This window comes from Acomys russatus, chromosome 5 (assembly GCF_903995435.1).
Source record: "Acomys russatus chromosome 5, mAcoRus1.1, whole genome shotgun sequence".
Classification (NCBI taxonomy): Eukaryota; Metazoa; Chordata; class Mammalia; order Rodentia; family Muridae; genus Acomys; species Acomys russatus.
The window spans coordinates 31,807,964-31,833,921 of NC_067141.1; the positions used below are offsets into that span (position 1 = coordinate 31,807,964).

Sequence of the window (25,958 nt, forward strand, 5' to 3'; positions counted from 1 at the left end):
TTTCTAAACAGGGATTGCAGAGTATGCCAGGAGGGACCTAGGATGTTAATCTGTCTCTGGTACCAATTAGCTTGCTGTAGACTGGACTGACTGCATACCTCCAGGCACTGTTGCAGCATTGTTACCCAAAGCCTACGAGGATGTGGGAATAAAGGTTCCTGGCAGTTCTTCTAGTCAGATCTCAGCCATTTCTTCCTGGCAAAGTGATAGGAGTAAGTTACCTGTGGAAGATGCCCAGAGGTGCTAAGAGTCACCAGGATTGTGGCATGCATCTCCTGGTGTCCTCTCCACAGCCACCCTAGCCCCAGGTTTAAATAGGAGGGAGACCTTGGAAGTGGCACAGTGACTAGGCTGCATGTGGAGATAGGACTTGGGTTTTGACCCACATAGTCCCAGGGCTGGAGGGTTCCTGCACCTTGCCTCTGTGGTACTTTAGAAGTCCCCAGGACAGCCGAGAGTCACCACCTTCACTCCCAGCTATCCTGGAGTTGCCTGGCAGGAGTCCAGGGCTGGGCACCCGACATGGCAGAACCAGATGATGACCACAGCTCTTTGGGAATAAGTTGCAGACCTTACTGCAGCAGTTAAGTCACCTGCCTTGGGTAGTACCAGAGTGGTGGCTGGGGATGGAGTGATTGGGGGGGGGGTGGGCACAGCGCCAGCTTTTCTTAGAGATGACTGGAGAGCCACATGGTCAGGTCACTGCCCCAGGTGCCCTGCCTCTCTTCCCTTCCTTCTGGCTACATTGCTGCCTAGTCATCTAGGGGAGCTTCCTGTAGGGCTTTCAGTTTCTTTGACTTCCGTGAGGAGGCTGCACTGCAGTTAGCTGTACACAGGTGCCTTCGAAGGTTGACCAGTGGTGTAGAATGGAGACCTCAAGGCAGCCTAGGTCACAAGAGGGCACCCTTGGTGGCTGAGAGAAGTCTGTGTCATGAACTTCCCAGTGGAGGAGAAGTGCTGGCCTGGGGGGCCTACGGGGTGAGCCTAGAACTTGACAAGAGCTGTGAGGAATGAGGTTGTTTCTCCTGGGCTGTGTCACCAGGCTGGTCTTGTCGGGACACATCTTCCAGGTCCACATAGCTTGAGAGTTTTATGTGCGTCCCTATATGGAGACCAGAGCATCATGTCAGTCTCCCTCAGCCCTTCTCCACTTTATATTCAGTGAGAGGTAGAGTCTCTCACTGAACCCGAGCTCACTGCTTGAGGTAGGTCAGCTGGCCAGGGAGCTCCAGGGGTCTACCTCCCCAGTTCTGGAGTTTCAGGTGCTTGCTGCTGTGCCTAGCTTTTTATGTGAGTGCCAGGGGTCTGAGCTCAGGCCCTCATGATTGTACAACAAGCATTTTGCCGACTGAACTATCTCTTCAGCTCCACAGTTCTCTGAAGATCCCCTTTCCACTAAACCTTTTGGTGTGTGTATTTTCCTGTTAAATAGGCTGTGGAGGTGTTGAAGGCACTTGTAGGCAAACTAAGGAGCTTTAGCAAGAAAGACCCCTACAGGAAGCAATGGCTACCTTGGATCTTGCTTCTTTTTCTCTCAACCTCTTAGCCCCCTTTCATGGGTCCCCACCCCCGTCACCCCACTAGGGATGAGCAAGCAAGGGGTCGACCCTGCTTCTGGGTTCCTCATGTGACTGGTGGCAGATATGTGACCTGGGCTGTTAGAACTGAGGCCTAGGGCCGGAGAGATGGCTCTGATTCGGAGTGAATGCTGCTCTTGTAGATGACCAGCACCTGAGTCAGGTGACACTCCAGCTTCAGGGGCTCTGACCGTGGCCACTCCCACACAAAGACACTCCACACACACATAAGTAGAAATGCAAAGCAACAAGGCCTAGGTGGGCAGAGGGTGTTGTAGGAAGGGCAGAGTATTGAGCAGACCTTTCTAGAACATTGGTGATTCTCTGGTTGTCCTCCTCTCACACACCCCCATCTTCTGGTGACTCCTGGTTGCTCCCCCAGAGTTGGCTTCTGTGGATGGATCACTGAAAACAGTGTGACAGGCCTCATGGCCAAGGCAAACCGATCCCTGGGTTAGACTGTGTGTGTGTGTGTGTGTGTGTGTGTGTGTGTGTGTGTGTGTGTGTGTGTGTGTGTGTTTTCCTAGGTAGATGTCTATCCCTTAGGGATATCTGAGTGTTAGAGGAGACTATTTTAGGTGAAGAGGATTATTTAGACCCTAGGAACATACCCAGCCCCATTCTGACTCCTCAGTTTAAAGGTTAGCTGAAAACATCTGAGCTGGGGGTTTCTTTTCTTTTCTTTTCTTTTTTTTTTTTTTCAAGACAGGGTTTCTCTGTGCAGCCTTGGCCATCCTGGACTCACTTTGTAGACCAGGCTGGCCTTGAACTCACAGCGATCCGCCTGCCTTTGCCTCCCGAGTGCTGGGATTAAAGGTGTACGCCACCACGCCCGGCTTTTTCTTTTCTTTTTTTAAAATTATTTATTATGTATACAGTGTACACCTACACACCAGAAGAGGGCATTAGATCTCATTCTAGATGGTTGTGAGCCACCATACGGTTTCTGGGAATTGAACTCAGGACCTCTGGAAGAGCAGACAGTGCTCTTAACCTCTGAGCCACCTCTGCATCCCCGAGCTGGGGATTTCTAACTTGTGAGGAGAGGATTGGCTGGGTGTCCCTTTATGCTGGGCCCCGGTGGGACAGGGTACCAGTGCCCTTGTCAGCCAGTGGGGCTTGTGCTCTGTAGAGGAATGTCTCTTCAGATGTGGGATGTGGAAACTGGAAGGCAGGGAAAATGAGCCTCTCCCTGGCTTGGATGTGCAGCCTGTGACTGTGGTCTCATTGGAAGTGTCCAGTAGGTGGGGCCCTGGACACAATAGGCTGAGTACTCAAGTTCTTGGGAAGTAGAAAAAACATTATTTACAAAGAATATATTAAAAAACACACTTGAGAAATATGCTCCCACTCAGATGTGCACTGCTTCACTCTTTTATGGCGTCAGAGTCCAAGGAAAAAGCCAATCTCACTAGTCACTGCTCCCCAAAGGATGCAGACCCCTCTGGATACTGGAGTCTCTGCTTGCAAGGATTGGTTGCTTGCAGGGTCTGTCTGTTGAGTGTTGGCTCTTGGAGGAAGCATCCAGGATGTCATGGCTCTAGGGGGTATGGGAGTTGGCCTGCCACTGCAGGACCCAGGCTCTTTTCCAAAGGGCCTTGGCCTCTGTCCAAGTTCTGGCTAAGGTGGAAATGAACAGCACTCCAAGTGGTAAATGTTTCCTCAGGACAGAGGGGACGTGCTTGGCCTTTTGTTGTTGGTCCCAAGTTCTGTGAGGTGAAAAGGATGTGTGTCAGAGCATAGACACTGGCACTATGAAGGGGAACCAGAGAGGTGGAAGATGGGTCCTTGCTTTGGGCTTGGTTTGGGGAAGCTGCTGTTGGTGCTAGGGAGTTCTTGCTGGAGGCATAGTGCGTCTGAAGGGTTCTCATGAGCCCTCAGGGGTCTGTGTGTGTGTGCATGTGCTTGTTATGGGAGTACACATGTGTGCACTTGCAGGTGTGATTTCCCATGAACCCTCAGGGGTCTCTCTGTGTCTCTGTCTCTGTCTCTCTGTCTCTGTGTCTCTGTCTGTCTGTCTGTTTCTCTCTCTGTGTGTGCTATGGCAGAACATATGCGTGTGGAAGTCAAGGACAGACAGCCTTAGGTATCATTCTGAATCTTCTTTTTCTTTCTGTTGGAGACAGGGTCTGCCATTGGCCTGGAACTTTGCCACATAGGTCAAACTAGCAAACTTACATGGTCTGTCTCTGTTTCCATCCCATCATGGCTGGAATTATAAAGTGCATGCCATGATGCCCAGGTGGGTTTGTTTGTTTGCTTGCTTTTAATGGGTTTAGGGTATTGAACTCAGACCCGTCTGCTTGTAAGCTATTGCTTTACTGACAGCTGTTTCCCCAGCTCTCTTAGGATCCTTTTGGTGGCTTTTCATGATGGAACTTTACAGGATGGTTTTAAGATTAATGATTCTTATGCAATTTGCCCAGGTGGCATCATCATCACAATTTTGGGGTGTGTGTGTGTGTGTGTGTGTGTGTGTGTGTGTGTGTGTGTTTGAGGCAGGGCCTTGCTATGCATCTCTGGCTGGCCTGGAACTAGCTATGTAGAGTAGGTTCAACTTAAACTTGTGACTCTGTTCCTAAGTGCTAGCATGACAGACCTGGTCCACTCTCCCCCTTTACATGAAGAAGATGCTAGGCGCCTCTGTTCCTTATGGGTAGTGGAGATGCTAGGCCCCTGGGCTGGGTGTAGGTCCCGAGTGCCATGCACCAGGCAGGGGTGGGCTTACCTTTTACAGCCTCTGAGCTACTTGCAGGTCATAGTCACTGTCAGAGGAATTGTCAGGGTGGGTGGAAGAGCGATGTAGGGCCCCTTCCAGAGCTAGAGCAAAAAGATTGCCTATTACAGAGGCCCCAGAGGCTACACAAGGCCCCAGGAGCTGAGTGGGTTGCAGGATCACAGAGGCTTTCTGAGTTGGTGACAGCCCTGTATCAGTTTTGATCAGACTGGGCAAGTGTTCGCTAATGATGCTAAACTCCAGGCCCCCTGGGGCTTAATTGTGAGTGCCTGTGAGGAGCCAAGTATTGGAGGCTCCCGTGGACCACTAATGGCTCTGTCCTGGCTGGGAGAGATCTGAGGGGCTCATTTATCATCTGGCCACTCAAGGCCTGCAGGCAAACAGGCCCATTAGGTCACAGCAAGGCTGGGGTTAATGGCATCCATCCAAGTGCATTCTTCTCTCTAGATGAGTGTTTCAAGGTCTCCCAGGGACAGCAGAGGCCTATGCAGGCTGTGTTCCTGGCACCGCCCTGCTGGGACCAGCTGTCAAGCAGGCAGTTTCATCCTTCACCCCCCTGAAGCCTCCCTTTCCTTCTTTGGAAAAGCAGAAAACTTCAAGGTCAGCATTCAGCATTGGGTAGGGGCAAGGGGGGGGGGGGGGGCTCCTACCCAGCAGTCCCCTGCTGCTCACCTGGATAAGCAGACAGGTGGGAGTTCCTAGGAGGCTGGCTGTATTCATTGTCCACCTGAGAGGCTGTTGGGTTCTCCACTTGGGACCGCACAGTCGCTGTGTGGCTGCGATGGAAAGACACTAAGCAGACACAGGAAGCCAGTGGCGTTGTTAGAATCAATGTGCTGTTCTTCCCTAGCAAGATCCCCGTCGCTTAGCTTCCTGTTTCCGTTAGGTCATAGGAGAGGGGTGGTACATTTCCCCTTCCTTTCTCTCTGGGGAGATTCATGGTATTGGGGTCAGCCTTAGACTTGGTAGAGCAGTCCGATAGGCCAGGTGAGACCTCCAGCTGCTCTGTCAGCCACCAAGCAGGAAACTGGAACACAGGTGCTAGGGAGATGTACACCCTACCCACCGGGAACGGAGGGCCTTTATATTATTTACAACCAAGCAAAACAGAGAACCTGCTAGAAATATTTGGGCCTGGACATGGAAAGGGGAGAGAAACAGAGTACGTGCTTCCGTCCATTAACGTAGCTCTGTATGTGACTAGCGGGAGAGAGAATGAAGGCTAGGGGACGGCTAGGGCTGGCAGGATTGCTGTATTCTAAAACTGGCCCTCGGAAGTTGTTCTGTGTGAAAACTAGCTTGGCCAGTCCTCTGTCATGCCTTCCCGCCTTGAAGAGGAGCCACACGAGAGGTTCCCATAAGTCCTGAACTGAAGAACTGTGCATAGCTTTGCTTAGCTCTGTTTGACCATGGAAGGAATTCTCTCCGTGAGCGTCTGTCAGTCATCAGGTTGGGAAAGGTCGCCCTGATGGAGTGAGCGGGCGAGGGGTGGTGGTGGTGGTGGTGGTGGTGGTGGTGGTGGTGAGCGCTGTGGGGACCTCTGCTTAAGTCAACCACAAGGCAAGAGACAACAGAGATACCATAGTGTCTGAGGCTCAAGAGGCCAAGTGCACAGAACCACTTGCCCTTAGAAGCAGCCTCAGCCTTCTCTGGTGTGGGGACATGTGTTGGCCGCAGTCACACCTTGGTGAAATGTGGTGGTGATCAGAGGCCTGTAGCAGCTGCTGGTTCACTGTGATCAGCGGAGACCTTGACTGTGCCTCAGTGGCCTGAGTTCTGGGGCTGAGGGACACCCGACTCTGGGGACACTTACTGTTCTGGTTCACTCCCGTGGGACCAATCCACTGACGCTGCTGCTTCTGACGGACTGGGAAACAGACAGGAAGCTCATGAAGCCAGATAGTGGTGAAATGGGGGGGAGGTGGGGGAGGGGAGGCACAGATGCCCCGAAGGCAGGACTGATGGGGTACCCATAAAAATGACCACAGGCTTTGTTTAGAACCATAATGGATAACCCCCAGAGGGCAGGAGGGACCCAACACTGCTGCCTCAGTTCTCTCTCATCTTCCTTGCCTCTGGGTAATTTCTCTAAGGTGTGCAAGGCCAGGCAGGCAAGCCTCCTCATTAGTAAAGTGTGTGGCTGACCATTCAATAAATGGGGAAACCGAGGCTCAGATGGAGGCAGCAGCACAGTCAGCGTCATTGGTAGCTATGGAGCTGGTCTTGGGCCCCCATCTTGTGACATCAGAAGCTGTACTGATGTCATGTGGCCATGGCCTTTATCGACTGCAGTTGGCTTTTGCCAAGTCCCAGACAAGGGTGAATCAGATGGTACAACGTGTCCTGACTTTCTAATACTTTAGGGGGCAGCAGAGGGAGCTAGGTAGGAAGGGAGGAAGGCATGGGGTTCGGCACCTACATTTCTTCACCAGCTTCTTATAGACCAGAGGCCCACACATGACCAGCAGCACCACCAGGAGTACAAGGGTCAGGATGATGCTCGCCACAGTGCCTGCGGCCAGGCCCGCTGGGTTTGGATCTTGACCTGGACAAGGGGAGTCTTAAATCAGTCCCAGCCCTGTGGACGACTCAGAGGGCAGCGACCATCCAGATTTCCCTGGTACCTTGTCACCTCCTACCAATCCACCAGTGTGTTCAGAGGGGAGCTGCCTATCTGCCTGGCTCCCTGGCCATATCTAGGAATCTTTGCTATCCATTTGTCTGCCGTTCATCTCCTTCAGCGAGCATCCAGCTACCATTTGCCACTCTTGTTATCAGCTGTTAGCTTTCTGTCTTCACTACTTAGACTAATCAGCTTCCCATTACCCACCATCAGGAATATGACCATACGTGACCACACAGCAAGAGCCAGCCAGCCTTATGTTTATTCAATCTGCTATCTGTCATCCATCCATCTCCCCATCCATCCATCCATCCCTCAGTCATCTATCCACCCACCCATCTATCTGCTTTGTATCTATCATCTGTCTATCCATCTATCCACCCATCCACTGACCCATCAATTCATCTTATTGTACAGTCATCTGTCTGTCTGTCAGTTCATCTTATTGTACAGTCATCTGTCTGTCTATCAATTCATCTTATTATACAGTCATCTGTCTGTCTGTCAATTTATCTGATTGTACAGTTATCTGCCTCCCTGTCTGTCTATCAATTCATCTTCTTGTATAGTCATCTGTCTATCTATCTATCTATCTATCTATCTATCTATCTATCTATCTATCTACCTATCTATCTATCTATCTATTTATCTATCTATCTACTTATACAATCATCTATCTACTCACCCATCCTTATCCATCCATCTCTCCATCCACTCCCCATTTATGTCATCCATCCATGTACCGATCTCTCTTCTACCCATTATTTAATTACTATAGCAATATAGTAACAAATATATATCATGTTTCACCCACTCCTGATTTTCTAGCTTGCATCCTGGGAGAACAGGAGACAGCAGGGAGGGAGAGCTCTGGCATCTGCCAGCAGCCTGTCAGTGATTCTCTTGGGCCTTGCCTGTTCTGCTCATCATCGCGATCTGATTCTTCCTCCCAGAACCCCATTCACTGTCCCCTTTCTGGGAGCGTTGCCTACCCTTCAGAACTGTTCTTTAGCCATATGCTCACTGACTAGGTCCCAGAGGAAACGTCTAACTGCCCTCTACCCACCGAGGGCTGCAGTCAACTCACATGTGACGAACACCTTCTTGCAGGAGGTTTTTTTCTGAAGTTGGTAACACTGAGACAGCTTCTTCTGGGTACAGTGGAGCCCGGGGGAGGTCATGTCAGCATCCAGCACGTGGAAGGAGATGAGGTCACCACACTGCTGCTCCTGACACAGCTCTTCCCACCGTGCCCGACCCTTGACTGCAGAACTGTCACACAGGGAGGCCCACCGTGATCCCTGGCGCACTTCAGCGATGCCCTCACACACGCTGCTGCCACCCACCAGGCGACTCTGAACCTTGGGCTGGAAATCTGCAGAGGGAAGTGATGATAAGGCTGCAGTCCTGACCTGGGGGGCCTTGGCAGGGATGAGCACTCCAGCATAGGTGCTGTCCTTTTCAACAGTCCCGCCTAACAGCCTTTCTAGCACTTCCGCTGACCAATCTCTGGTCCTTGGGGCCTCTGGGTGGCTGTTGGTGGCCATTTCAAGACAGCATTGGCAAAGGAGCTGGCAGGGTGGCTGCGCCTTCTTACTCTCTTGTTGTTCCTTAGGAAGAGGGAGGGCTTTTTAGAAGGAAAAAAACTGAGGCCTGGGCATGGAAAGAGCTGGTGTACTTCACGGGTGTGACCTAGGAGTTCTGCTGCCCAGGCCCCTAACCCCCATGGATTAGGCTTTTGGCAACGAGACCAGGTACCTAAGAGGAATTCATGTCTGTTAATCAGGGTGGGGCTTGGGAATCTGTGCCAGAAGCTGCTATGCTTGGTTTAGAGTCAATAGTGAGCTCACCAGCTTTGGCTAGTTTCCATGGCAACATCCACCTTCAAAGCCCTAGTGAATCTTCCACTTAGAAGAAACTTCAAAGCAAGGCCCTGGGCATGGCTTTTCAGGTTGTAGCCTGCATGAGAGCTTGAGGGTTTATAGCTGAGGGGTAGGTAGGACTGGAGCCAGCCATGAGCCTCTCATCTGGCCCAGAGAACCTTGGGGCTGCTTCTGCCTGGAAGACCAATTTATATCAGGTCTCCAATGGAGTAGGCTCCCCTGCTTGTAGACGTTATAGTTCAGAACCATGCATCTTATGCTTGTGTAGGAATCCTGAGGACCTGCTGCAACCTGCTCTCGTTATGGGTGTGGAGAGGGGTGAGCTGTCTCCAGGTGACACTGATGCTGCCTATCCAGGACCACACCTTGAGCAGTCCAGGCTTAGAGAAAACAGGCTCTGGATTGGTACTGCTTGAGGGCAGATCTCAGCTAGTGCTCTGTGGTACTGGGAGGAAACTGAGGTTATTTGAGCCCTGGCTTCCCCCATGGAAGAAGAGGGTAATAATAGTTCCTGCCTACCAACGTGGGTATGAAAACCAAAGGATGCCCAACACCAAGTGACATGTTGGGAACAGAACCCAGAATGCATCTGGGCACTTCCAGTGACATGGCCCCACTCCTTCCAGGCTTGGTGGCTATTCTGTCTGTCATTGGACTCTGGCTTCTTCCAGTCTGCGCTGATTCTGGTTTGGCCCCAGAGTCCCACACGTTTCGCTTTCTTTCTCTCCTCACTTCAGCTACACCGGCACTGCCAGTGTCTCGTAGCTCAGGATGCAGGCAGAGAATCCTTTTTGGGGCTGCCCCTCTAGCTGTGCTTTGAGCCAAGCCTTAGGGACCTCCCACACCTTACCATCCCTCCAGCCTCCTTACTGAAGATTCGGAAACTTTCCATTGGCAAAGGCAACCCCTCCAATTGCCCCCAGGCCTTTGTCCAAGCCTCAGTTTCCTTTTGCTGGCTGATTCTACTTCTCCAGATGGTCGATCCTTTGGGCCAGGCAAGAGTTGCTTTGTAGATGCCTGAGACACCACCTCATCTAACTTGTCCTGTCTTTTAGAGGCCTTATCGGCCCTCTCATAAAGCTTGATCATGTGATTAGGGGACCCCATGTCCTCACGCCAAGGCAGCAGATGGCGGGATGGAATGTGGTCACTTTCTAGCTTACCGGAACAAATGACTGTGAGTGCCTGACCACCCTCCTGGGCTGTCGTTTTCTGGAAGCACGTCTGCAGCGAGGCACAGCTCCCATTCTGGGCCATCCATCGAATTGGCAAGAGCGTGGGGTCCCTCAGCTCTCCAGGAGCTGCTGTTCCCGCCGCCTCTGGCTCCGACAGATGTGTTAAGAAAGCTCCGCACTGCAGAGCGCTACAAATTAAGTTCCCCAGGACCAAAGGCTTGTCCTTGTCCTTGTAGAGAACGGTGCCACCCCGGCTGCCATTGTAGAATTCCACCACACCTGTGCACCTCAGGCCCTTGTGTCTTGGCACCAGCTGCAATCTGGGAGGAGCTGGGTGGGGGGGAGAAAGAATGCCTTGTCAGTGAGTCCCAACACATGAATGCTTGGGGCTGAGGGTCCCAAACATTGCATAGGACACACCTGAACCTTTTCCACTAAAATTTAGATGTAACTAGACCTCCTCTTGGGTTTTGCTTGCTTTGGTGATTCAGTGAATTGAATTAGGGATATTTACAGGAACGTGGGCACCTTACCAGTGCCTACAGTACTGAACAAAATGTCTCTCTGCTCCCCCACCCCCACCCCACCAACCATCAGCTGCCTATACTCCCTCAGGGAGGGATGAGGTCTCAGGAATCTCTCCTCCCTTTATCAAAGAGTGTTGGCCAGCCTAATCTTGTACAGATACAGATAACAGCCCCTCCTCAGAGCTCAAGAGTGCAATGGCTATGTCATACCTGGTCCTTGTTTTTTTTTTTTTTTTTCTTCGAGACAGGGTTTCTCTGTGTAGCCTTAGCTGTCCTGGATTCACTTTGTAGACTAGGCTGGCCTTGACCTCACAATGATCTGCCTGCCTCTGCCTCCCAAGTGCTGGGATTAAAGGCATGTGCCACCACCACCCGGCCTTCGTCCTTGGGTCTTTACTATGTGTACCAGTCCTTTTTTTCTCCTTCCCACTGTGAGGCCCGAGAACCCTCTTACCTGTGGGCTCTGGTATGGTGGTGGGTGGGGTGGTTGTGGGTGGAGGCGTCATCCTTTGGGGCTCTGCAAAGAAACAGACAAAGGAGGGAAGTGGGGAGTGGAGGGAAGAAGGAGGGGAGCTAGGGCGGCTGCAATGTGAAACATGGGGTTCTTGTCCTTAGCGCCACTCATCAATAAGCTGACTGGACCCTCATACCCAATGCTGCCTCTCAGCTCCCTGAGAGGTGGCAGTCTCACACATCACAGACAGGAAAATGGAGGCTCAAAGGACAACTAAGTTGGCATTTGGCAGAGCCAGGTCCTGCTTTGCAATCTTGCCAGGTGGATGCAGCGTCCTTTGGCTTACCCTAGCCAGGCAGTCCTCTCACCTGTTTGTGATCCTGGCACTGTAACTGGGAAGCCCCCCTTTCCACCCACTTACCATCCCAGGCCTCAGCCCTGAGTGCCACACAGCATCACCCACCTTGGCAGATCAGGCTCAGGGGAGGGCACCCTGCTGGTGGACTTGTGCTGCAGTTGGAGAAAGACCACAGGCGTCCGTGGCAGAGGATCTGGTTCCTGGGTCTGCTCCATAAAGGGAAATTGCCGAGGACCAAGGGAACTCCACATCCCAGCTTCCGGCATGCTACAGAAGCCTGGTGCGGCTCTCTCCAGTGGTCCTGGTTCCACCTCCAACTGGAACTGCACACGGTTCGACTCAGGTTTTCTAGCTGGACCTCCACTTGACCCTGACACTTGGAGTTGGAGCCAGTTAGTGTCACCTGGAGATCTGGGGGGGTCAAAAGAGGTCCTTCTGAGTTTCTCCCTTTTAGGATGCTATAGAGGCGTCTTAGAACATCAGGCAGGAATTATGTTGGTACTGTACTGTGGCCCAGGTTTTGAGCTAGAGGAAATCTTGGGGCTGTGGACATGATGTTTCCAGCACCTTCTGTCTATCAAACACCTCACAATCTTAGAAGTTCTGTTTCAGTAGGCCTGAGGTACAGCCTGATATCTATCTGGTGTCTGTGTTTGTGCATGCAGATGTGTACATGCATGTGTGCATATGTGTATCAGGGGTCAGAGGTGTTACTAAGTGTCATCCCTCAGGAGCTAGCAGTCCATCTTCTCTTGTGAGACATAGTCTCTCTCACAAGGATGTGGACTTCCAATTCAGCTAGGCCTGCTGGGTTAGCCAGCAAGCTGCGGGGGTCTGCCTGTCTCTTCCTACCTAGTGTAGGATTACAAGTGTGTCCTCGTGCTCTGCTTTTTTAGTTTCTGTTTCTCTGTGTAGCCCTTTTTTTTAGTGTATTTTTTTTTTAAATTTTTTTACTGTGGGTCTGAGGATTGAACTCAGATACTCATGCTCAGGCACTTTATTGGACTGAGCCCTCTCCCCATCTCTTTCTTGCAAGATCTTTTTGTTTTAGCATTTAAAATCAATTGTATTAGGTGGGTGCGGTGGTATATGTCAGCAGTCCCAGGCCTTGGCAATGGAGGAAGGAGAAATAGGAGTTTAAGGTCATCCTCAGCTATATATTTCAGGACAACCTGGGGTATAGAAGACGCTGTCTCAACAAAACAAAACATCAAAACTCAATTTTATGGAGGCACAATTTTCAGGCAGCAAAATACACTCATTTTAAGGGTTCTGTCTTGTGGGAGTAGACGAACACCTACAGCACACAGCTGCTCTGTGATCTAGACACAGAGCCTGCCCATCATCTGGACACTTCCTGCTCAGCAGCTGCTTATGTCCCTGGCTCCAGCCTCAGGCATGGACTGGCCTGCTTTCTGCCATGAAAGATTAGTTCTCACTCTCCTACAGCGTCACATGATTAAACTGAATCAAAGAGCATCTTTTGCTGTGGCCTCTTGCTCTCTACATATATCTGAGGTTTATGTGTGTTCCTGTATAGATCAGTAGTTTGTGCCTTTTTAAAAAAAAACTTCAGAATAATAATGTTTTTGTTTTTTATTTTTTGGGTTTTCAAAACAGGGTTTCTCTGTGTAACAGCTTTGGCTTTCCTGGACTCTCTTTGCAGAATAATGTTTCATTGTATGTATTTTCACCATTTCTTTTCTATGTATCATGTGGGTTGTTTAGGGGTTTGCTGGCCATGTATCAAACTGCTTATAAATTTACATGTGCATTTGGGCTTGCATTTCCATTTCTCTTGAGTCAACACCTTACAGTGAAATTCCTAGGCTATAGGCAGGCTTGTGCTTTTGTGACTTTTTAAAAGCTTCACAATGGGGAGATGAATAGATAATATGTAGAGGTGTCCCTCATGGCCCATGGAAAGTGCTCTGGAGGGCCCCACGGTTACCAGAACCCTCACACAAAATGGCCTAGCACCAGGCAAAGTGGCACATGCCTCATCCTAGCATGTAGGAGATGAAAGATGAAGGGTCATGAATTCAGAGTCATTCTTGGTGAGTTTGAGGTTAATCTGGACCACACAGCTCTCCAACAAACCAACTTACTAACTAACTAACTAACTAACTAACTAACTAACTAACTAACTAACTAACTAACTAAGCAACCAACCAACCAACTAACTAACTAACTAACTAACTAACTAACTAACTAACTAACTAAGCAACCAACCAACCAACCAACCAACCAACTAACCAACTAACTAACTAACTAACTAACTAACTAACTAACTAACTAACTAACTAACTCACAAGCAAACAAGCCATTCGCCACCCTCAAAATGGGATGGGGATGGGTATGTAGCTCAGACTAGAGTGTGTGGTTAGCACACTCTTACATTTTTGGTTGTGAGCCTTTAATGGCTGAGCCATCGGTCCAGCCCATGTTTAACATCCTTAAGGCCCTGAGTTCCATCGTCAACACTGTAACAACAAGCCAGGTGGCAGAGTGTCTGCATCCGACCTCCACACATCCTTTTATCCTGTCATCTCTAGATTATTTAGAATTCTAACACAATGCAAAACCGTGTAAATGGTTGTGATTCTGTAGGTTTAGGAAACACCGACAAGAAAAACATCTATATGAGTCCAGAACGAGATAGGCCTGCCTACATTGTGTGTATGTGGCATATGTTTGCGTTGTTCCTCAGGCACTGTCCACATTTTTTGAGACAGTTGTTTCCAAGGGCTTGGAGCTTAGTAGGCTAAGCTGATCAGTGAGTCTCACGGGCCTGCCTGTCTCTGTCTCCACAGTGCAGTGGTTACAAGGGCATGCCACAATGGCTGGATTTTTTTTTTTTTTTTTTTTTTAGTTCTGGAACCACACTCAAGACCTCAGTGTTTTCCAGGCAAGCATTTTACACACTGAGCCATCTCCTCAGATCCTGTCTTCGTTTTTGATCTTCACTTGGTTGAAGCCACAGATAGTGTGTTCTCTGTCTCTCTCTGTGTCTGTCTGTCTGTCTCTGTCTGTCTGTGTCTCTCTCTCTCTCTCTGTCTCTCTCTCTCTCTCTCTCTCTCTCTCTCTCTGTGTGTGTGTGTGTGTGTGTGTGTGTATACAAAGAGATTCTGGGAGGCTATGTAAAACAGGAGTAAACACAGTCATTACCTGGGCTGTTGGTAAGAGGAGAGGCAGGAAGAACAGAGGAGGAGAAGAGACACGAATAAAGCCAGCAGCAGGCCTTGTCCTAGGAAGCTCTGAGCTGAGCAAATGTATTACTCATTCAAGGCACACATTTAAAAATGAAAAGACGTTGTCTGGCGCTGCCTTGGTTTAGAGCTACCGGCCAGGCCAGGCTGCCTTTCCCTTCCTGCCCCTGAGGATGTGTGGAGCACAGACAGCAGGGCTATGGCTAGCTGGGTGCAGAGGGCAGGTCCCAGATTTAAACCACTGCAGATACTTCATGGGCCCCTGGCTTGGCAAGCACCTCATAAAGTCCTCCAGAGGGAGATGCGTTCTCCCCTTCTGTAGGTGGGCAAGGGGCTGACTAGAACCTGAAGCTGGGACATCATGCGAGAGCCCAGGGCCTGTGAAGCCCCCTGAAGCTACATGGCAGCTCTACAGGACCCTCCACTCTCTCCAGAAAAATTCTGCACAGGTTAACGGGGAGATGGGACTGTAGTTACAATGAACATGGAGACTGTCACCTTAAAAGATGTTTAGAGTTGGGAGTGTAGCTCAGCGGTAGAGCATGTGCAAGGCCCTGAGTTCCCCTCGCATGGAGAATGAAATCAACACACTTCTGCACAGAGGACTTCTCAGAGCTTTCACTAAGCCAGCGTACACTGTCAGTAGGAGATGCCGTGTGGCCCCACCCTTTCAGAAACGGTGGCTTCTAAGATGGAGGTGTAGACACTCTGCTCTTTGCAATTTGATGCAACCTTTCTCACAGCCTATCTGCAAGTGTCTGTGAGTGATGGAGGACCGGAGAGGAAACAAGACTTTGTGAGGTGCATTTATGGGCGGGTATGTTTCCTGCCCACAGAATGAAGTGTGTGGGGGGGCATGCTAGCTAGTGTTCGTGTGGTACTTTACCGCCATGAAGGTGCCACCTGTACACGTACTGGCATGGCTGATGTCTTTGTGTTTGCAAGAGGTGGGGTTCACATTGATGGAGGACCTTCTTAACAGGCAGGTCCTCACATAGCCCACGAAGCTTCTGTCCTGTTCTCTCTGCACCCCACTTCCCTTCTCGCGTTCTTTCTTACCTGGGTCATCCCGAAGGGACTGTCCACAGCAGAGAGTGACTGTGGAAGAGAGAGAAGCAGGTCAGAATTGACTCCCCATGCTCTCTTTCCCTCTGCTCCAAGGGGCAGCAGTGGCCCTGACTGACTGTCCCCACCACCCCACTGTCAAGGAGATTCCATGCAGTAGCCTAGACCCCATTTGGTTATGGAATCAATTTAGCGGGCTGCAGCCATTGATTCTCCCACTTTTTAAAATTTACTTTCTCAATGGATACACAAGCAGAATTGATTTTTCTTTAGTGCACAATTCTGTGAATGTTAACACACACCACATGGGTGACCTCCATCACAGTCAGGGTACACACGAGCTTCATCGCCCACAGGGATCCCTCATTCTGTGTGTCCCTGTATAGCAAGGCAAGCGTTCCTCTTCTTACAAGGGAAATGGAAGGGTACAAAGGTACTGCCCCATGCTGGCATGAGAGGGTGTGAGCTGCCCAGAGGAACAGTGCCGCTGAGGTGATGGCTCAGTCATAAAACATTTGTCTTGCAAGCATGAGGACTTTCATTCACTCCCAATCCCAGAGGCCGTGTGTAAAAAGCAGACTTTGTGCATGTACTTGTAACCCTGACCCTAGTTCTGGGGAGCTAGAGACAGGCCGACCCTGGCCAGCCAGCTTGGCCTACTGGGTGAGCTCTGGGCCAGTGAGAAGTATTATTGCCAAAAGTAAGGTGGGGGCTGGTGAGACAGGTTATCAGGGAAAAGCGTTTGCTGCCAAACCTAATGACCAGAGCTCAATCCCTAGGACCCATGTGGTGTAAGGAGTTGTTCTCCGATCCCACACACGTGTGCTATGGTGTGTGTGCATGCACATGTAAGCACACAATAATAAAAGAAAAAATAGCAATGCGAGGGGCTAGGAATGTAGCCCAGTTGGTAGACTCTTGCTTAGCGCGCACAAGGCCCTAAATTCTATCCTCAACACCTCATACATTGGATGGGTTGGTGCACTCCATAAGCCTAGCTCGGGGAAGGTGGAGGCAAAAGAATTGGGAGTCAAGGTGATCCTGTGCTTACATGGTTAGTTCAAAAAGAAAGACAGAAAGAAGGAAAGAAAGAAAGATGGAATGAATGAATGAATGAAGGAAGGAAGGAAGGAAGGAAGGAAGGAAGAAGGGGCTGGGTTTGACAATCCTAGGCCCCATGCGTGGACACCACACAGAACAGCATTGGCCCTGTTCTGTGAATTTCCTTAAGAAAGACTGAAACAATGGACACAAACTGCCATTCTAAAAAGGAAAGTAGCTTAAGTGTTTTTGCCATGCAAGCTGGATGACTTGAATTCTGTCCCACGGCCCACATTAAAATGTCAGATGTAGTGGCACTGGTCTGTAACCCCAGCACGCCCAAGGCAAGGGCAGCAGGAGCAGAGCTGCACAGAAGCTCGAGTCGCGGCCTGTCTGGAGTTCACCACACAGCAGCACAAATGAGAGATGCTGCTCCATCAGGTGGAAGGAGAGAACTGATTCCCGAGAGCTGCCCTCTCCCTCTCCCACCCCAATAATGATAAAGTTTAAAAGGAAGGTGATCTGTTGGGAGAGGGGTGGCTATGCATTCCAGGGTGTGGCCCATCCTGTCTGGTCCTGAGATGAGCCGTACTTCCTTCTCTCACCCCATCACCATCACTACTACCACCGCCACTGTAACTACCACTATCATCACCAACGACGTTGTCACCGTTATTCTCACTACTACACCTCCATCTCTGTCAGCATCACCAGTATCACTATTGCCATTATCTTCACTATGGTCATCTCCACCATCATCACTGTCACCACCTTCACCACCACCACCACCATTACCCATCGCCATCGTTATTACTACCACCATCGCCGTCCTCAGTATCACAGTCATCATCATCACCACCATCATCTTTATCACCATTATTCTTCCTGTCACCATTTCCACCATCGTCACCATTGTCATTGCTATCTCATCACTCGGATAACTGTTGCCACCACTGTCACTTGCCCACCCCTGCCATTACTGCCACCCTCATCTCTGCCATCATCATCATCATCATCACCATCATCATCATCACCACCACCACCACTGTCATCAGCATTTTCCTCACTATGCCATTTGATAGATATTATTACTTTGGTCCCTGTTTGATAGAGGAAACCAAGAGAGGCGAGTGAGTATCTTGCCTGTACAACTAGTGGCACGGAGGCTCTTCCCACTGGGCCACGCTGTCCACTGTGTTCTATGCCACATCAACTCCTGTGTGTTTCAAGCAGCTGAGATAAAACAAATATACCATAAGTAGATGTAGCACTGAACCTACCGTATGATGCTGACAACTCATTTAGACTGTGTGTTCTTCTGTAAGGTGATGAAATTCAGTTTCGTGATCTTGCACCTTCCTCTTAGCCTAAACGCGCATAACCTCCAGCCTGTGTTTCTGATGAGTCCTAGTGTCTGGCAGAGCAAGACTCGTGGCATGCTGCTGCTTTGCCTGTCCAGGGGCACTCTCAGGCTTTCTTTGTCCACTGACCATTTTCCTTCATTTTGCTGCTTCTTTACAAGTACCCATGAACACCCTCCACACCCTGAGCCCTGCATGCTTTGCTCGGCATCTCATTTACCTCCTCTGGAGCCACACTTCACCCCTGCCGAGTCCTTTCAGAAACTTCTGCAGCCCACCCAAACCCAGGACTCTGCTTGGAGACCCTGGAGGCTGCAGAGTTGTGAGGCATAGAACCATCACACCATTTCCTCTTCTGTCACCCATAGCTCCCCTCCAAGCTCCTGGGAACTCCAAGGCCTTTTGCTTGCCTGCCCAACACCCTCCAGACTCCCAGTGCAGAGCTTGGACTGAGCAAGCCCAGACAAAGATCTTAGCGAAAGAAGCCACTGTGTCTAGCCCAGCTTCTTGTCTCCTCCACACTGACAGAAATCCAATCATTTTGTGCGTGCCTAACCTGACAGGGCTTAGGAAGGGCCAGAGGAGTTCCGGAGCACTGCTCTGAGGTTTTCCCTTTCTCCTGCCCATGACACTTGCTGTGATCCCCCTGCACCGCACCCCAGCAAGTTTTATCAGCTCCAAGCAGTTCATAACATTTTTCTTTTCTTTCTTTTTTTTTTTGGGGGGGGGTCAACTTTCAAGGCTTCTTTTTATTTTGTTTTTAAAATAAATCCTAGTAAAAGTTAGGATGGTTTTGAAAAGCAGGGAGCCTGGCTGAGGCCTGTGTCCTCATCACCAGCAGTCTATTCATTTTATCTTTTGATTTGCCAGAGCCAAGGAGCCCTGCTTCCCCACTCCCCACTCTGCACCTCCCCCCCCTTCCCACCCCAACTGCATCTTCTGAGCCATGTCTGGCTTTAGGCACATGATGCTGTCTTCAGTGAAACACACACATTGCCACACTGAAAGGGATGCATCCAGATTATAAATATCCTCCTGTGACTTCAAGTCGCCATCTTGCACCAGCCCTGTTTTGCCAGGAATTTTCAGTATTTTATGGATTTTGGTATGGCTGAGAGTGGTGACGGCCGTCTGCCATGAATCCCTTTACTGGTAGCCAGGCTGCCACTGTTCACAGGGGTAGGTGCTCTGTAGGACAGAACCTGACTCAGAGCAGCTGGCGGCAAAGCCAGGCTCTCAGACCTTCACCTCTGACCTGCTCAGTGGTCCGTCCTGACATTTGCAGCCTGGACACGCTGGCAAGGCTGGTTTAGCATCTGGGCTCAGAGGCAGGGCCTGGCACCTGGGCAATAACTACAGTGGCTATGGTGGTAGGCCCTATGCTGGTGAGCTTCTCTCATAAAGACCCATGTTTCATCTAACACTTCAAATGAAGCAGATGCTACCATCTTGCTCCACAGAGAAAGACTCCTTTCTAGTCACTTTCATGCAACTTAGAAATCAGGTAGGCTCTTTGCTCCATAAGTAATGCTCCCCTGAAAGTTCATAGAGCTCCCCAGACTGCAGCCATCAGTTTACATAGGAGGCTGCCAGCTTTAGAGAGGACCCTAGGTTTTCTTCCGACATCATCTCTGCATCTCTGCATTGGCTGACTTGGAAGGTTCCAGAAACCCCAATTTTTTTTTTTCTCTCTCTCTCCCTCTTTATTTTCTCCTTTTTTTTTTTTTTTTTTTTTTGTTAGAGACAGGGTTTGTTAAAGACAGGCTGTATAAACCGGACGTGTTGGTGCATACCTTTAATCCCAGCACTTGGGCGGCAGAGGCAGGCAAATCTCTGTGAGTTTGATGCCAGCCTGGTCTACAAAGTGAGTCCAAGACAGCCAAGGCTACACAGAGAAACCCTGTATCAAAAAACAAAAACAAAACAAAACAACAACAACAACAAAAAGACAGGCTGTGTAACCCTGGCTGTCCTAGAATTCACCCTATAGAACAGGCTGGCCTTGTACTCTGAGATCTGCCTGTCTCTGCCTCCTGAGTGCTGGGATTAAAGGTATGTGCCACGGTGCACCGCTAAAATTTCATTTTTTTCTGGGGAACCCCCCCCAAAAAACAAAAACAAAACACGTATCAGTGGAGATGTCCCTGACTTGAAACTGTCAAAGCTTTCTGGAAACAGAGGTCAGAGAGAGCCAGGACTTGGGGTCTCACTGAAACCTTTGGTTATGGCTAGTGCCTTTTGCTATGACCAATGTGCAAACACTATCTGCGCCCTTCTCCACCCCAACAGGAGCAATCTGGGAGATAGAACATGCATGAGCGGCAGTGGGTTCAGATTAAGGCAACAATCTCTCTTCCTTTCTCTGCTTGGAGTTCTGGCATACCCAACAGAATTTATACCGGTTTCTTGCCATTTTTTTTTTTTAAGTTTTTCGCGACAGGGTTTCTCTGTGTAGTCTTGGCTGCCCTGGACTGTCTTTGTAGACCAGGCTGGTCTTGAATTCACAGCGATCCGCCTGCCTCTGCCTCCCGAGTGCTGGGATTAAAGGCGTGCGCCACCACGCCCGGCTGCTTCAGTTTCTTGCTATTTACTTGTACTTCCCTTGCCCTGCTGACAGCCTCATTCTCCTTTTTTTTTTTTTTTTTTTTTTTAATTTTTTGGTGATGGGGTCTTATGTAGCCCAGGTTAGCCTACAGCTTACTATGTCTCAGATGGCCCTGAAAGTCCTTGATCCTCTTGCCTTCATCTCTCATCTTTCCTCCATGCCTTTACCCTGTGGTCACCTCCAAATCACTTTGATTACAGGTGTGCAGCCCTTCTTCACATATTTCAAAGCTCGGCACTGCAGCCTGCTCTCCCCATCACGGCCCTATGTAAATGGGCTGTGTTTGCATCCGCATTCAGGTGGGAAAACCAAAGTTCAGAGGGAATGATGGCTTGTCCACGGTCACAGACGTGGCTGGAGATGAGTAACTTCACACCCACCATCTGACATGGGCTTCCTCTGGGTCCCCCGTGGCCCAGGTGTCCCTGCAGAAGTGGGAGTGTGTTCTGTTCTGTGACCCAGTGATGCCCCCAGACCTCAGGATTGCAAGAAGCAAACAGCTCTTTAAAATGAACCCTCAACATTTGGGAAACACCTGGATTCCAGAGCACATCTGGCTAGAGATCTGGATGAGGACTCATAGTCCTGGAGAGGCCAGAAGAAAGCCTTCTGTGCTGTGTGGGAGTTTTAGTCCTCAAGGACACTCTATGGGCTCCCTCTCTCCTTCAGACCTGCTGAGCTAAGGGTTCCCCTGCTGGATCCCCCAGGCCCAGGCAGGGGCAGGCTTGCTCACTTCTCTCATCTAAGTGTGAACATTTTCTCTTTGTTTAAGATCTATCCTGTGTGGGCACAGCATGCACTGCCCCCCAGTTCTCACTCAGAGCCCCAGTTCCCACTCAGCCCCCCAGTTCCCACTCAGCCCCCCAGTTCCCACTCAGCCCTCCCTAATCTATTGCCAACCCATAAATAACCTTCTAGCATTCACAGACAATCTTAGTCTCTTGTCTATCTCCGTACACACCCTGACCTACTGGGTCAGAACCACCAGGGCAGAGAGCTTGTCTTTTATTCTCTGTTCTCTGTGCATCCCCAGCACACAGTAGGTTGTCTGGATGAATCCACAGGAACTACCACTGTTATCCTTGGAAGCACAGCTGCAGGCTTCTGATGCTCTGTTTTGTTTGGTTGGATTTTTTTTTTTTTTTTTTTTTTTGAGACAAGTTACTCACTGTATAAGCCAGGAACTTCTGATTTTCCTGTCTCAGTCTATCATGCCCAGCTCAGCCCAGCCCCTTTTATAGATGAGGAGACCAAGGACCAAAGAAGTTGTTGTCACTCTGGGTAACGAAAAGGAAACTAAGTTAGATCCTCCCGTCCTGCCCCACACACTAACTGCACACACATACATGCACGCACGTAAACATGCAGAGAATTGATGCTCTGCCAGCTCTAGCTGGATTCTTGTCCTGGTCACTGTAGGGAGCCATGCTGAGTGACCACAGAGCTAGTACCAGGCCCTGGCTTCCAGGAGCTGTGTGTGGGTCAGTCAGGGTTCCGATGCTTTGTGCTTAGAGCCAAAGTAACCTCAGCTGTGAGTTGTGGGGCAGCAGCTCAAAGCCTGCTCTTAGCTAGCACATACCCAGCCCCTCTCAGGCCCATCTTTCCCCCACAGGCCCATCTTTCCCCCACAGCCTTTCCCCTGTGGCCACCTCTACTCAGGCAACTCTTTTCTCCTTTCTTGGACTAGCTGGTTCTTCCTATCACTTGGGGCTCAGGGTGACAGGGGAAATGTCATCTCCTTCAAAAGGTCCTGCACAGCCATGTGCTTAGGCTTCCAGACACATGAGGACCCAGGTGCTTGGCTTCCATACTTCCTCTGTCAGGTCTCCTCTGTGAGCTGGGCAGGCCCACGGGCTGGGATGTCTAGCTTGGCTCCCACTGCTCCTGCTGCTGTGAAGAGTGGAGTATCGCCGGACATGGTGGCACACACCTTTAATCCCAGCACTTGGGAGGCCGAGGCAGGTGGATCGCTGTGAGTTCGAGGCCAGCCTGGTCTACAAAGCGAGCCCAAGAAAGCAAAGGCTACACAGAGAAATCCTGTCTCAAACAAAACCAAACCAAAACCAAAACAAAACAAAAAAAGAGTGGAGCATCTAGGAGATGCTGAAAACAGTTTGTAGATGAATGAATGAGCGGATGAGTGAGTGAATAGTCTATGCATGAAGAATTGGGGAGAGGGGTCTGTGGTGCGGTGAGCGCCTGGTAAGACCCCTCCTGACTGTCCCGCCTTGCCCGGCTTCTGGATGATGCTGATGGCTACTGAGCATTATCTATCTCCACTACATACAGGCTAACCCTACTGTGAGTCAATTCATTTAGTTGCCATTAACACCCGTAAGGTACTGCTACTATCCTCTCCTCCAGTGGAGGACACTGAGGCTTACCAAACCAGACCAAGGTCACCAGGAAAAAGCAGCAAAGCAGAACTCAAGTTGGTTTTTGGAGTCACCGTAGTGGGGTCAGGCGGGCTGTGCAGTTTCTAAGCCATGTCACCAACCCACTTCAATGATTGAGTGTCCGAAAGATTGTAAGAGGAGACTGTGGGACCCCCTGGGTGACACTCTAACCCAGCCCACGTTGTACACATCCTCATTCCTCAGACTCTGGGGTGTCCCCAGCTCTGTGCCTTGATGTGTACATTTATGTTGATGGAGGCCTCTCCTACGGCCACGCTCTGACATGTGAGCATGGCTGGGGACCTAACGCTCCTATAGATGCAGTGGGGCTGTATCGTGGCAGAGGTGTTGGGCCAGGCTTTCCATGCTGCTTACCTTCTGTTCCACCACGGACTCAGTTTTCCCTCACTGTGAAATGGGGTGATGGCCCCACATACTTTCTGTACTATTCAGAAGCTTATAGGGAAAAAATGGCTTTAAAAAGATTGCATGAAAACCGGGCGTGGTGGTACATGCGTTTAATCCCAGCACTTGGGAGGCAGAGGCAGGTGGATCACTGTGAGTTTAAAGCTAGCCTGGTCTACAAAGTGAGTCCAGGACAGCCAAGGCTACACAGAAAAACCCTGTCTTGAAAAACCAAAAGAAGAAGAAGAAGAAAAAAAAAAAAAAAAAAAAAAAAAGGATTGCATGAAAGTCAAGCCTGGTGGCACAGGCCTGTAATTTCAGCTACTGGGGAGGCTGAGGCAGGAAGATTGCAAGTTCAAGGCACTCTTGGGTTTTGGGATGAATTCAAGGCCAGCTGGTTATTGTATGAAGACCCTGCCTCTAAAAGCTGAGAGCCAGCAAGATGGTTAAGTGCGTAAAGGCAGGTAAATGTGGGTGAATGAAGGTAAAGGTGTTCTCTGCCAAGACAGATGAGCCAAATTCCATGTCTGGGACCCCCATGGCAGAAGGAGAAAACTGACTCTTGAAAATTGTCTTTGGAAAAAATAAAAAGAAAATTGTCTTTGGACGGAATGACATGCCTGTACAGCACATAAATACATGTTCACACATGTACACACACACACACACACACACCCACAAAATGTCTAAAAGCATTTTTTAAAGCCAGGTGTGGTGGCTTACACCTTTAATCCCAGCACTCCAGAGGTAGAGACAGGTGGATCTCTGTGAGTTTGAAGTCAGCCTGGTTACAAATTGAGTCCAGGACAGCCAGGGCTATTACACAGAGAAATCCTGTCTCGAAAAAACAAAACATTCTTAAAAAGTGAAGACTGTCTGGAAGTATCTCAGTGATAGCTTGCCTAGCATGTGTATGGCCCTGGGTTCAATTGTAGGGCCATAAAAATAAAAATAAAAATAAAAATAAAAATAAAAGTGTGAGCTGTGCCTCAGGACCATGGAATTGTTTCCGGTCTATGTGATCTAGCACAGGGACCATGTGCTCCTGGGCCTCTAAATGATGCCCCTACTGGGGGTAAAGATTCGCCTCCATCTCTGGGTTCCATGGGGCCAAGGTACCTGCCAGTCTTGTCAGGAACCCACTCCATGCCCAGTGGGGAGCCTGGATGGGTCTTGCCTTCCTGTGTGTGTGTGTCTGAGGCTGCAGGGGAGGGCTGGTATGTGGGTGGAGCGGGATAAAGGCTTGGCTTCTGGGATTCTCAGGACCAAAGGGGCCGCAGCAATATCCTCCTAGTAGGGTCCAGGATGTGAGCCAAGGCTTATCAAGCAGGCACTTAGTACTTCTTGCTGTCATATGTACAAGGGGTGTGTGCAAGGGCATCCAAGCCATGGTAACATGAATGAAGAAGCCATGTAGTGTCCAGGGGAGTACACATATAGTGCACGTTCACATATACACACATTAAAATGGACTCCCCCATCTCTCTCTCTCTCTCTCTCTCTCTCTCTCACACACACACACACCCAAACTCACACATTCCCACACTTGTTCGCTCACCAGCTTTTGTAGGTCCAGAGTGGGTACCTGGGGCCTCAGACCCTTCTCGGTGAAGAAGGAAGCCATCTCTTCCTCTCTGTCACACCTGGCATCCAGCAGCCCTTGCCCTATCACACCTCTTGAGGAGCCAGAGCCCATCCGTTTATACCCCTGCTCCAACATGACCACGTGTTGTGTTGGAGAAGATCTCATGATCAAATTCGGAGCTCAGGACTTGGGCCTCCAGGCATAACTCCCATAAGGTATAACTCCCCTAACGCTTGCTAATCAAGAAGTGCCCTTTTCCTGATGTCACCGATGGCCCACCGGCAAGGTCTCAGATCTGCAGCAAGGCTCTAGCCAACGCATCCTCAATATCAGGTTTCTACGTCCTTGGAGGTGACCCAGTAAAGGCCAGGCATTTCTGGGTGCCACACTGCAGAGGGTGGCTGCATAGCTGGGCACCAATTGTCCTGACTTTGAGGCCAAGGCCGAGGAAGACAGAATGGGGCTTGACAATGTTCGGCCAGAGCCCAGCTGATATTGCACACGGGCCCCGGAGTCAGACCTGGAAAGAACTGAGATCCCTTCCTGCACCCCAGTGTGCTCAGGGACTGTGCCTGGCAGTACCTGGCTGAGACTCACCCAGTGTTCCCAGCAGGTACGTGGCAGCCACCAGCACTTGTTGGGAGTCCATGGATGATGCGGCCTTCTGCTGCCTCAGCCTTGGTGAGCTCAGCCGGCTAGCTGGTAAAGGTGCCCGGCTCAGTGTCTTGCTCTCTGGAAGGCAGCAGGCATAAGCAAGGGGTGGAACAGGGGAAGCAGGCAGTGTGGGCCTGCGTCACTGCCACCCGTGTTTGAAGTTGAACTGTCAACTTCCTCCTGGTGAAACCACCTGCCCCAGTTTGAATGGAGGAGACCCGAGCCTCTGTCAGCTTCCTGCATGAGGTGCCCAGAGCTGGGGTAGTGCCTGCTGGCCATGCCTACGCCTGGATAGAGCTGGGT

General features: G+C 50.2%; 1 protein-coding gene across 1 annotated transcript; it reads right to left on the minus strand.

Moving 5' to 3' along the window:
* Positions 1-2,530: 2,530 nt before the first annotated feature.
* On the minus strand, positions 2,531-25,650 carry Cd5 (CD5 molecule). Its single transcript, XM_051146902.1, has 11 exons — positions 25,599-25,650; positions 15,425-15,641; positions 11,440-11,804; positions 10,977-11,039; positions 9,984-10,325; positions 8,025-8,312; positions 6,734-6,859; positions 6,128-6,181; positions 4,987-5,106; positions 4,306-4,397; positions 2,531-3,286 (listed from the first exon to the last, which is right to left on the minus strand). The coding sequence occupies exons 1-10, from the start codon at positions 25,648-25,650 to the stop codon at positions 4,309-4,311; spliced, it is 1,716 nt and encodes a 571-aa protein (XP_051002859.1). The 3' UTR covers positions 2,531-3,286; positions 4,306-4,308.
* Positions 25,651-25,958: the final 308 nt, after the last annotated feature.

Bases quoted from the DNA above. Each gene is read 5' to 3' on its own strand.
- Cd5 (XM_051146902.1), bottom strand. From the start codon at position 25,650: ATGGACTCCCAACAAGTGCTGGTGGCTGCCACGTACCTGCTGGGAACA. The intron at 15,642-25,598 runs GTGAGTCTCAGC...TCTCTTCCACAG, and splicing joins GTACCTGCTGGGAACACTGG to TCACTCTCTGCTGTGGACAG. The intron at 8,313-9,983 runs GTAAGCTAGAAA...TTCCCTCTGCAG, and splicing joins ACTCACAGTCATTTGTTCCG to ATTTCCAGCCCAAGGTTCAG.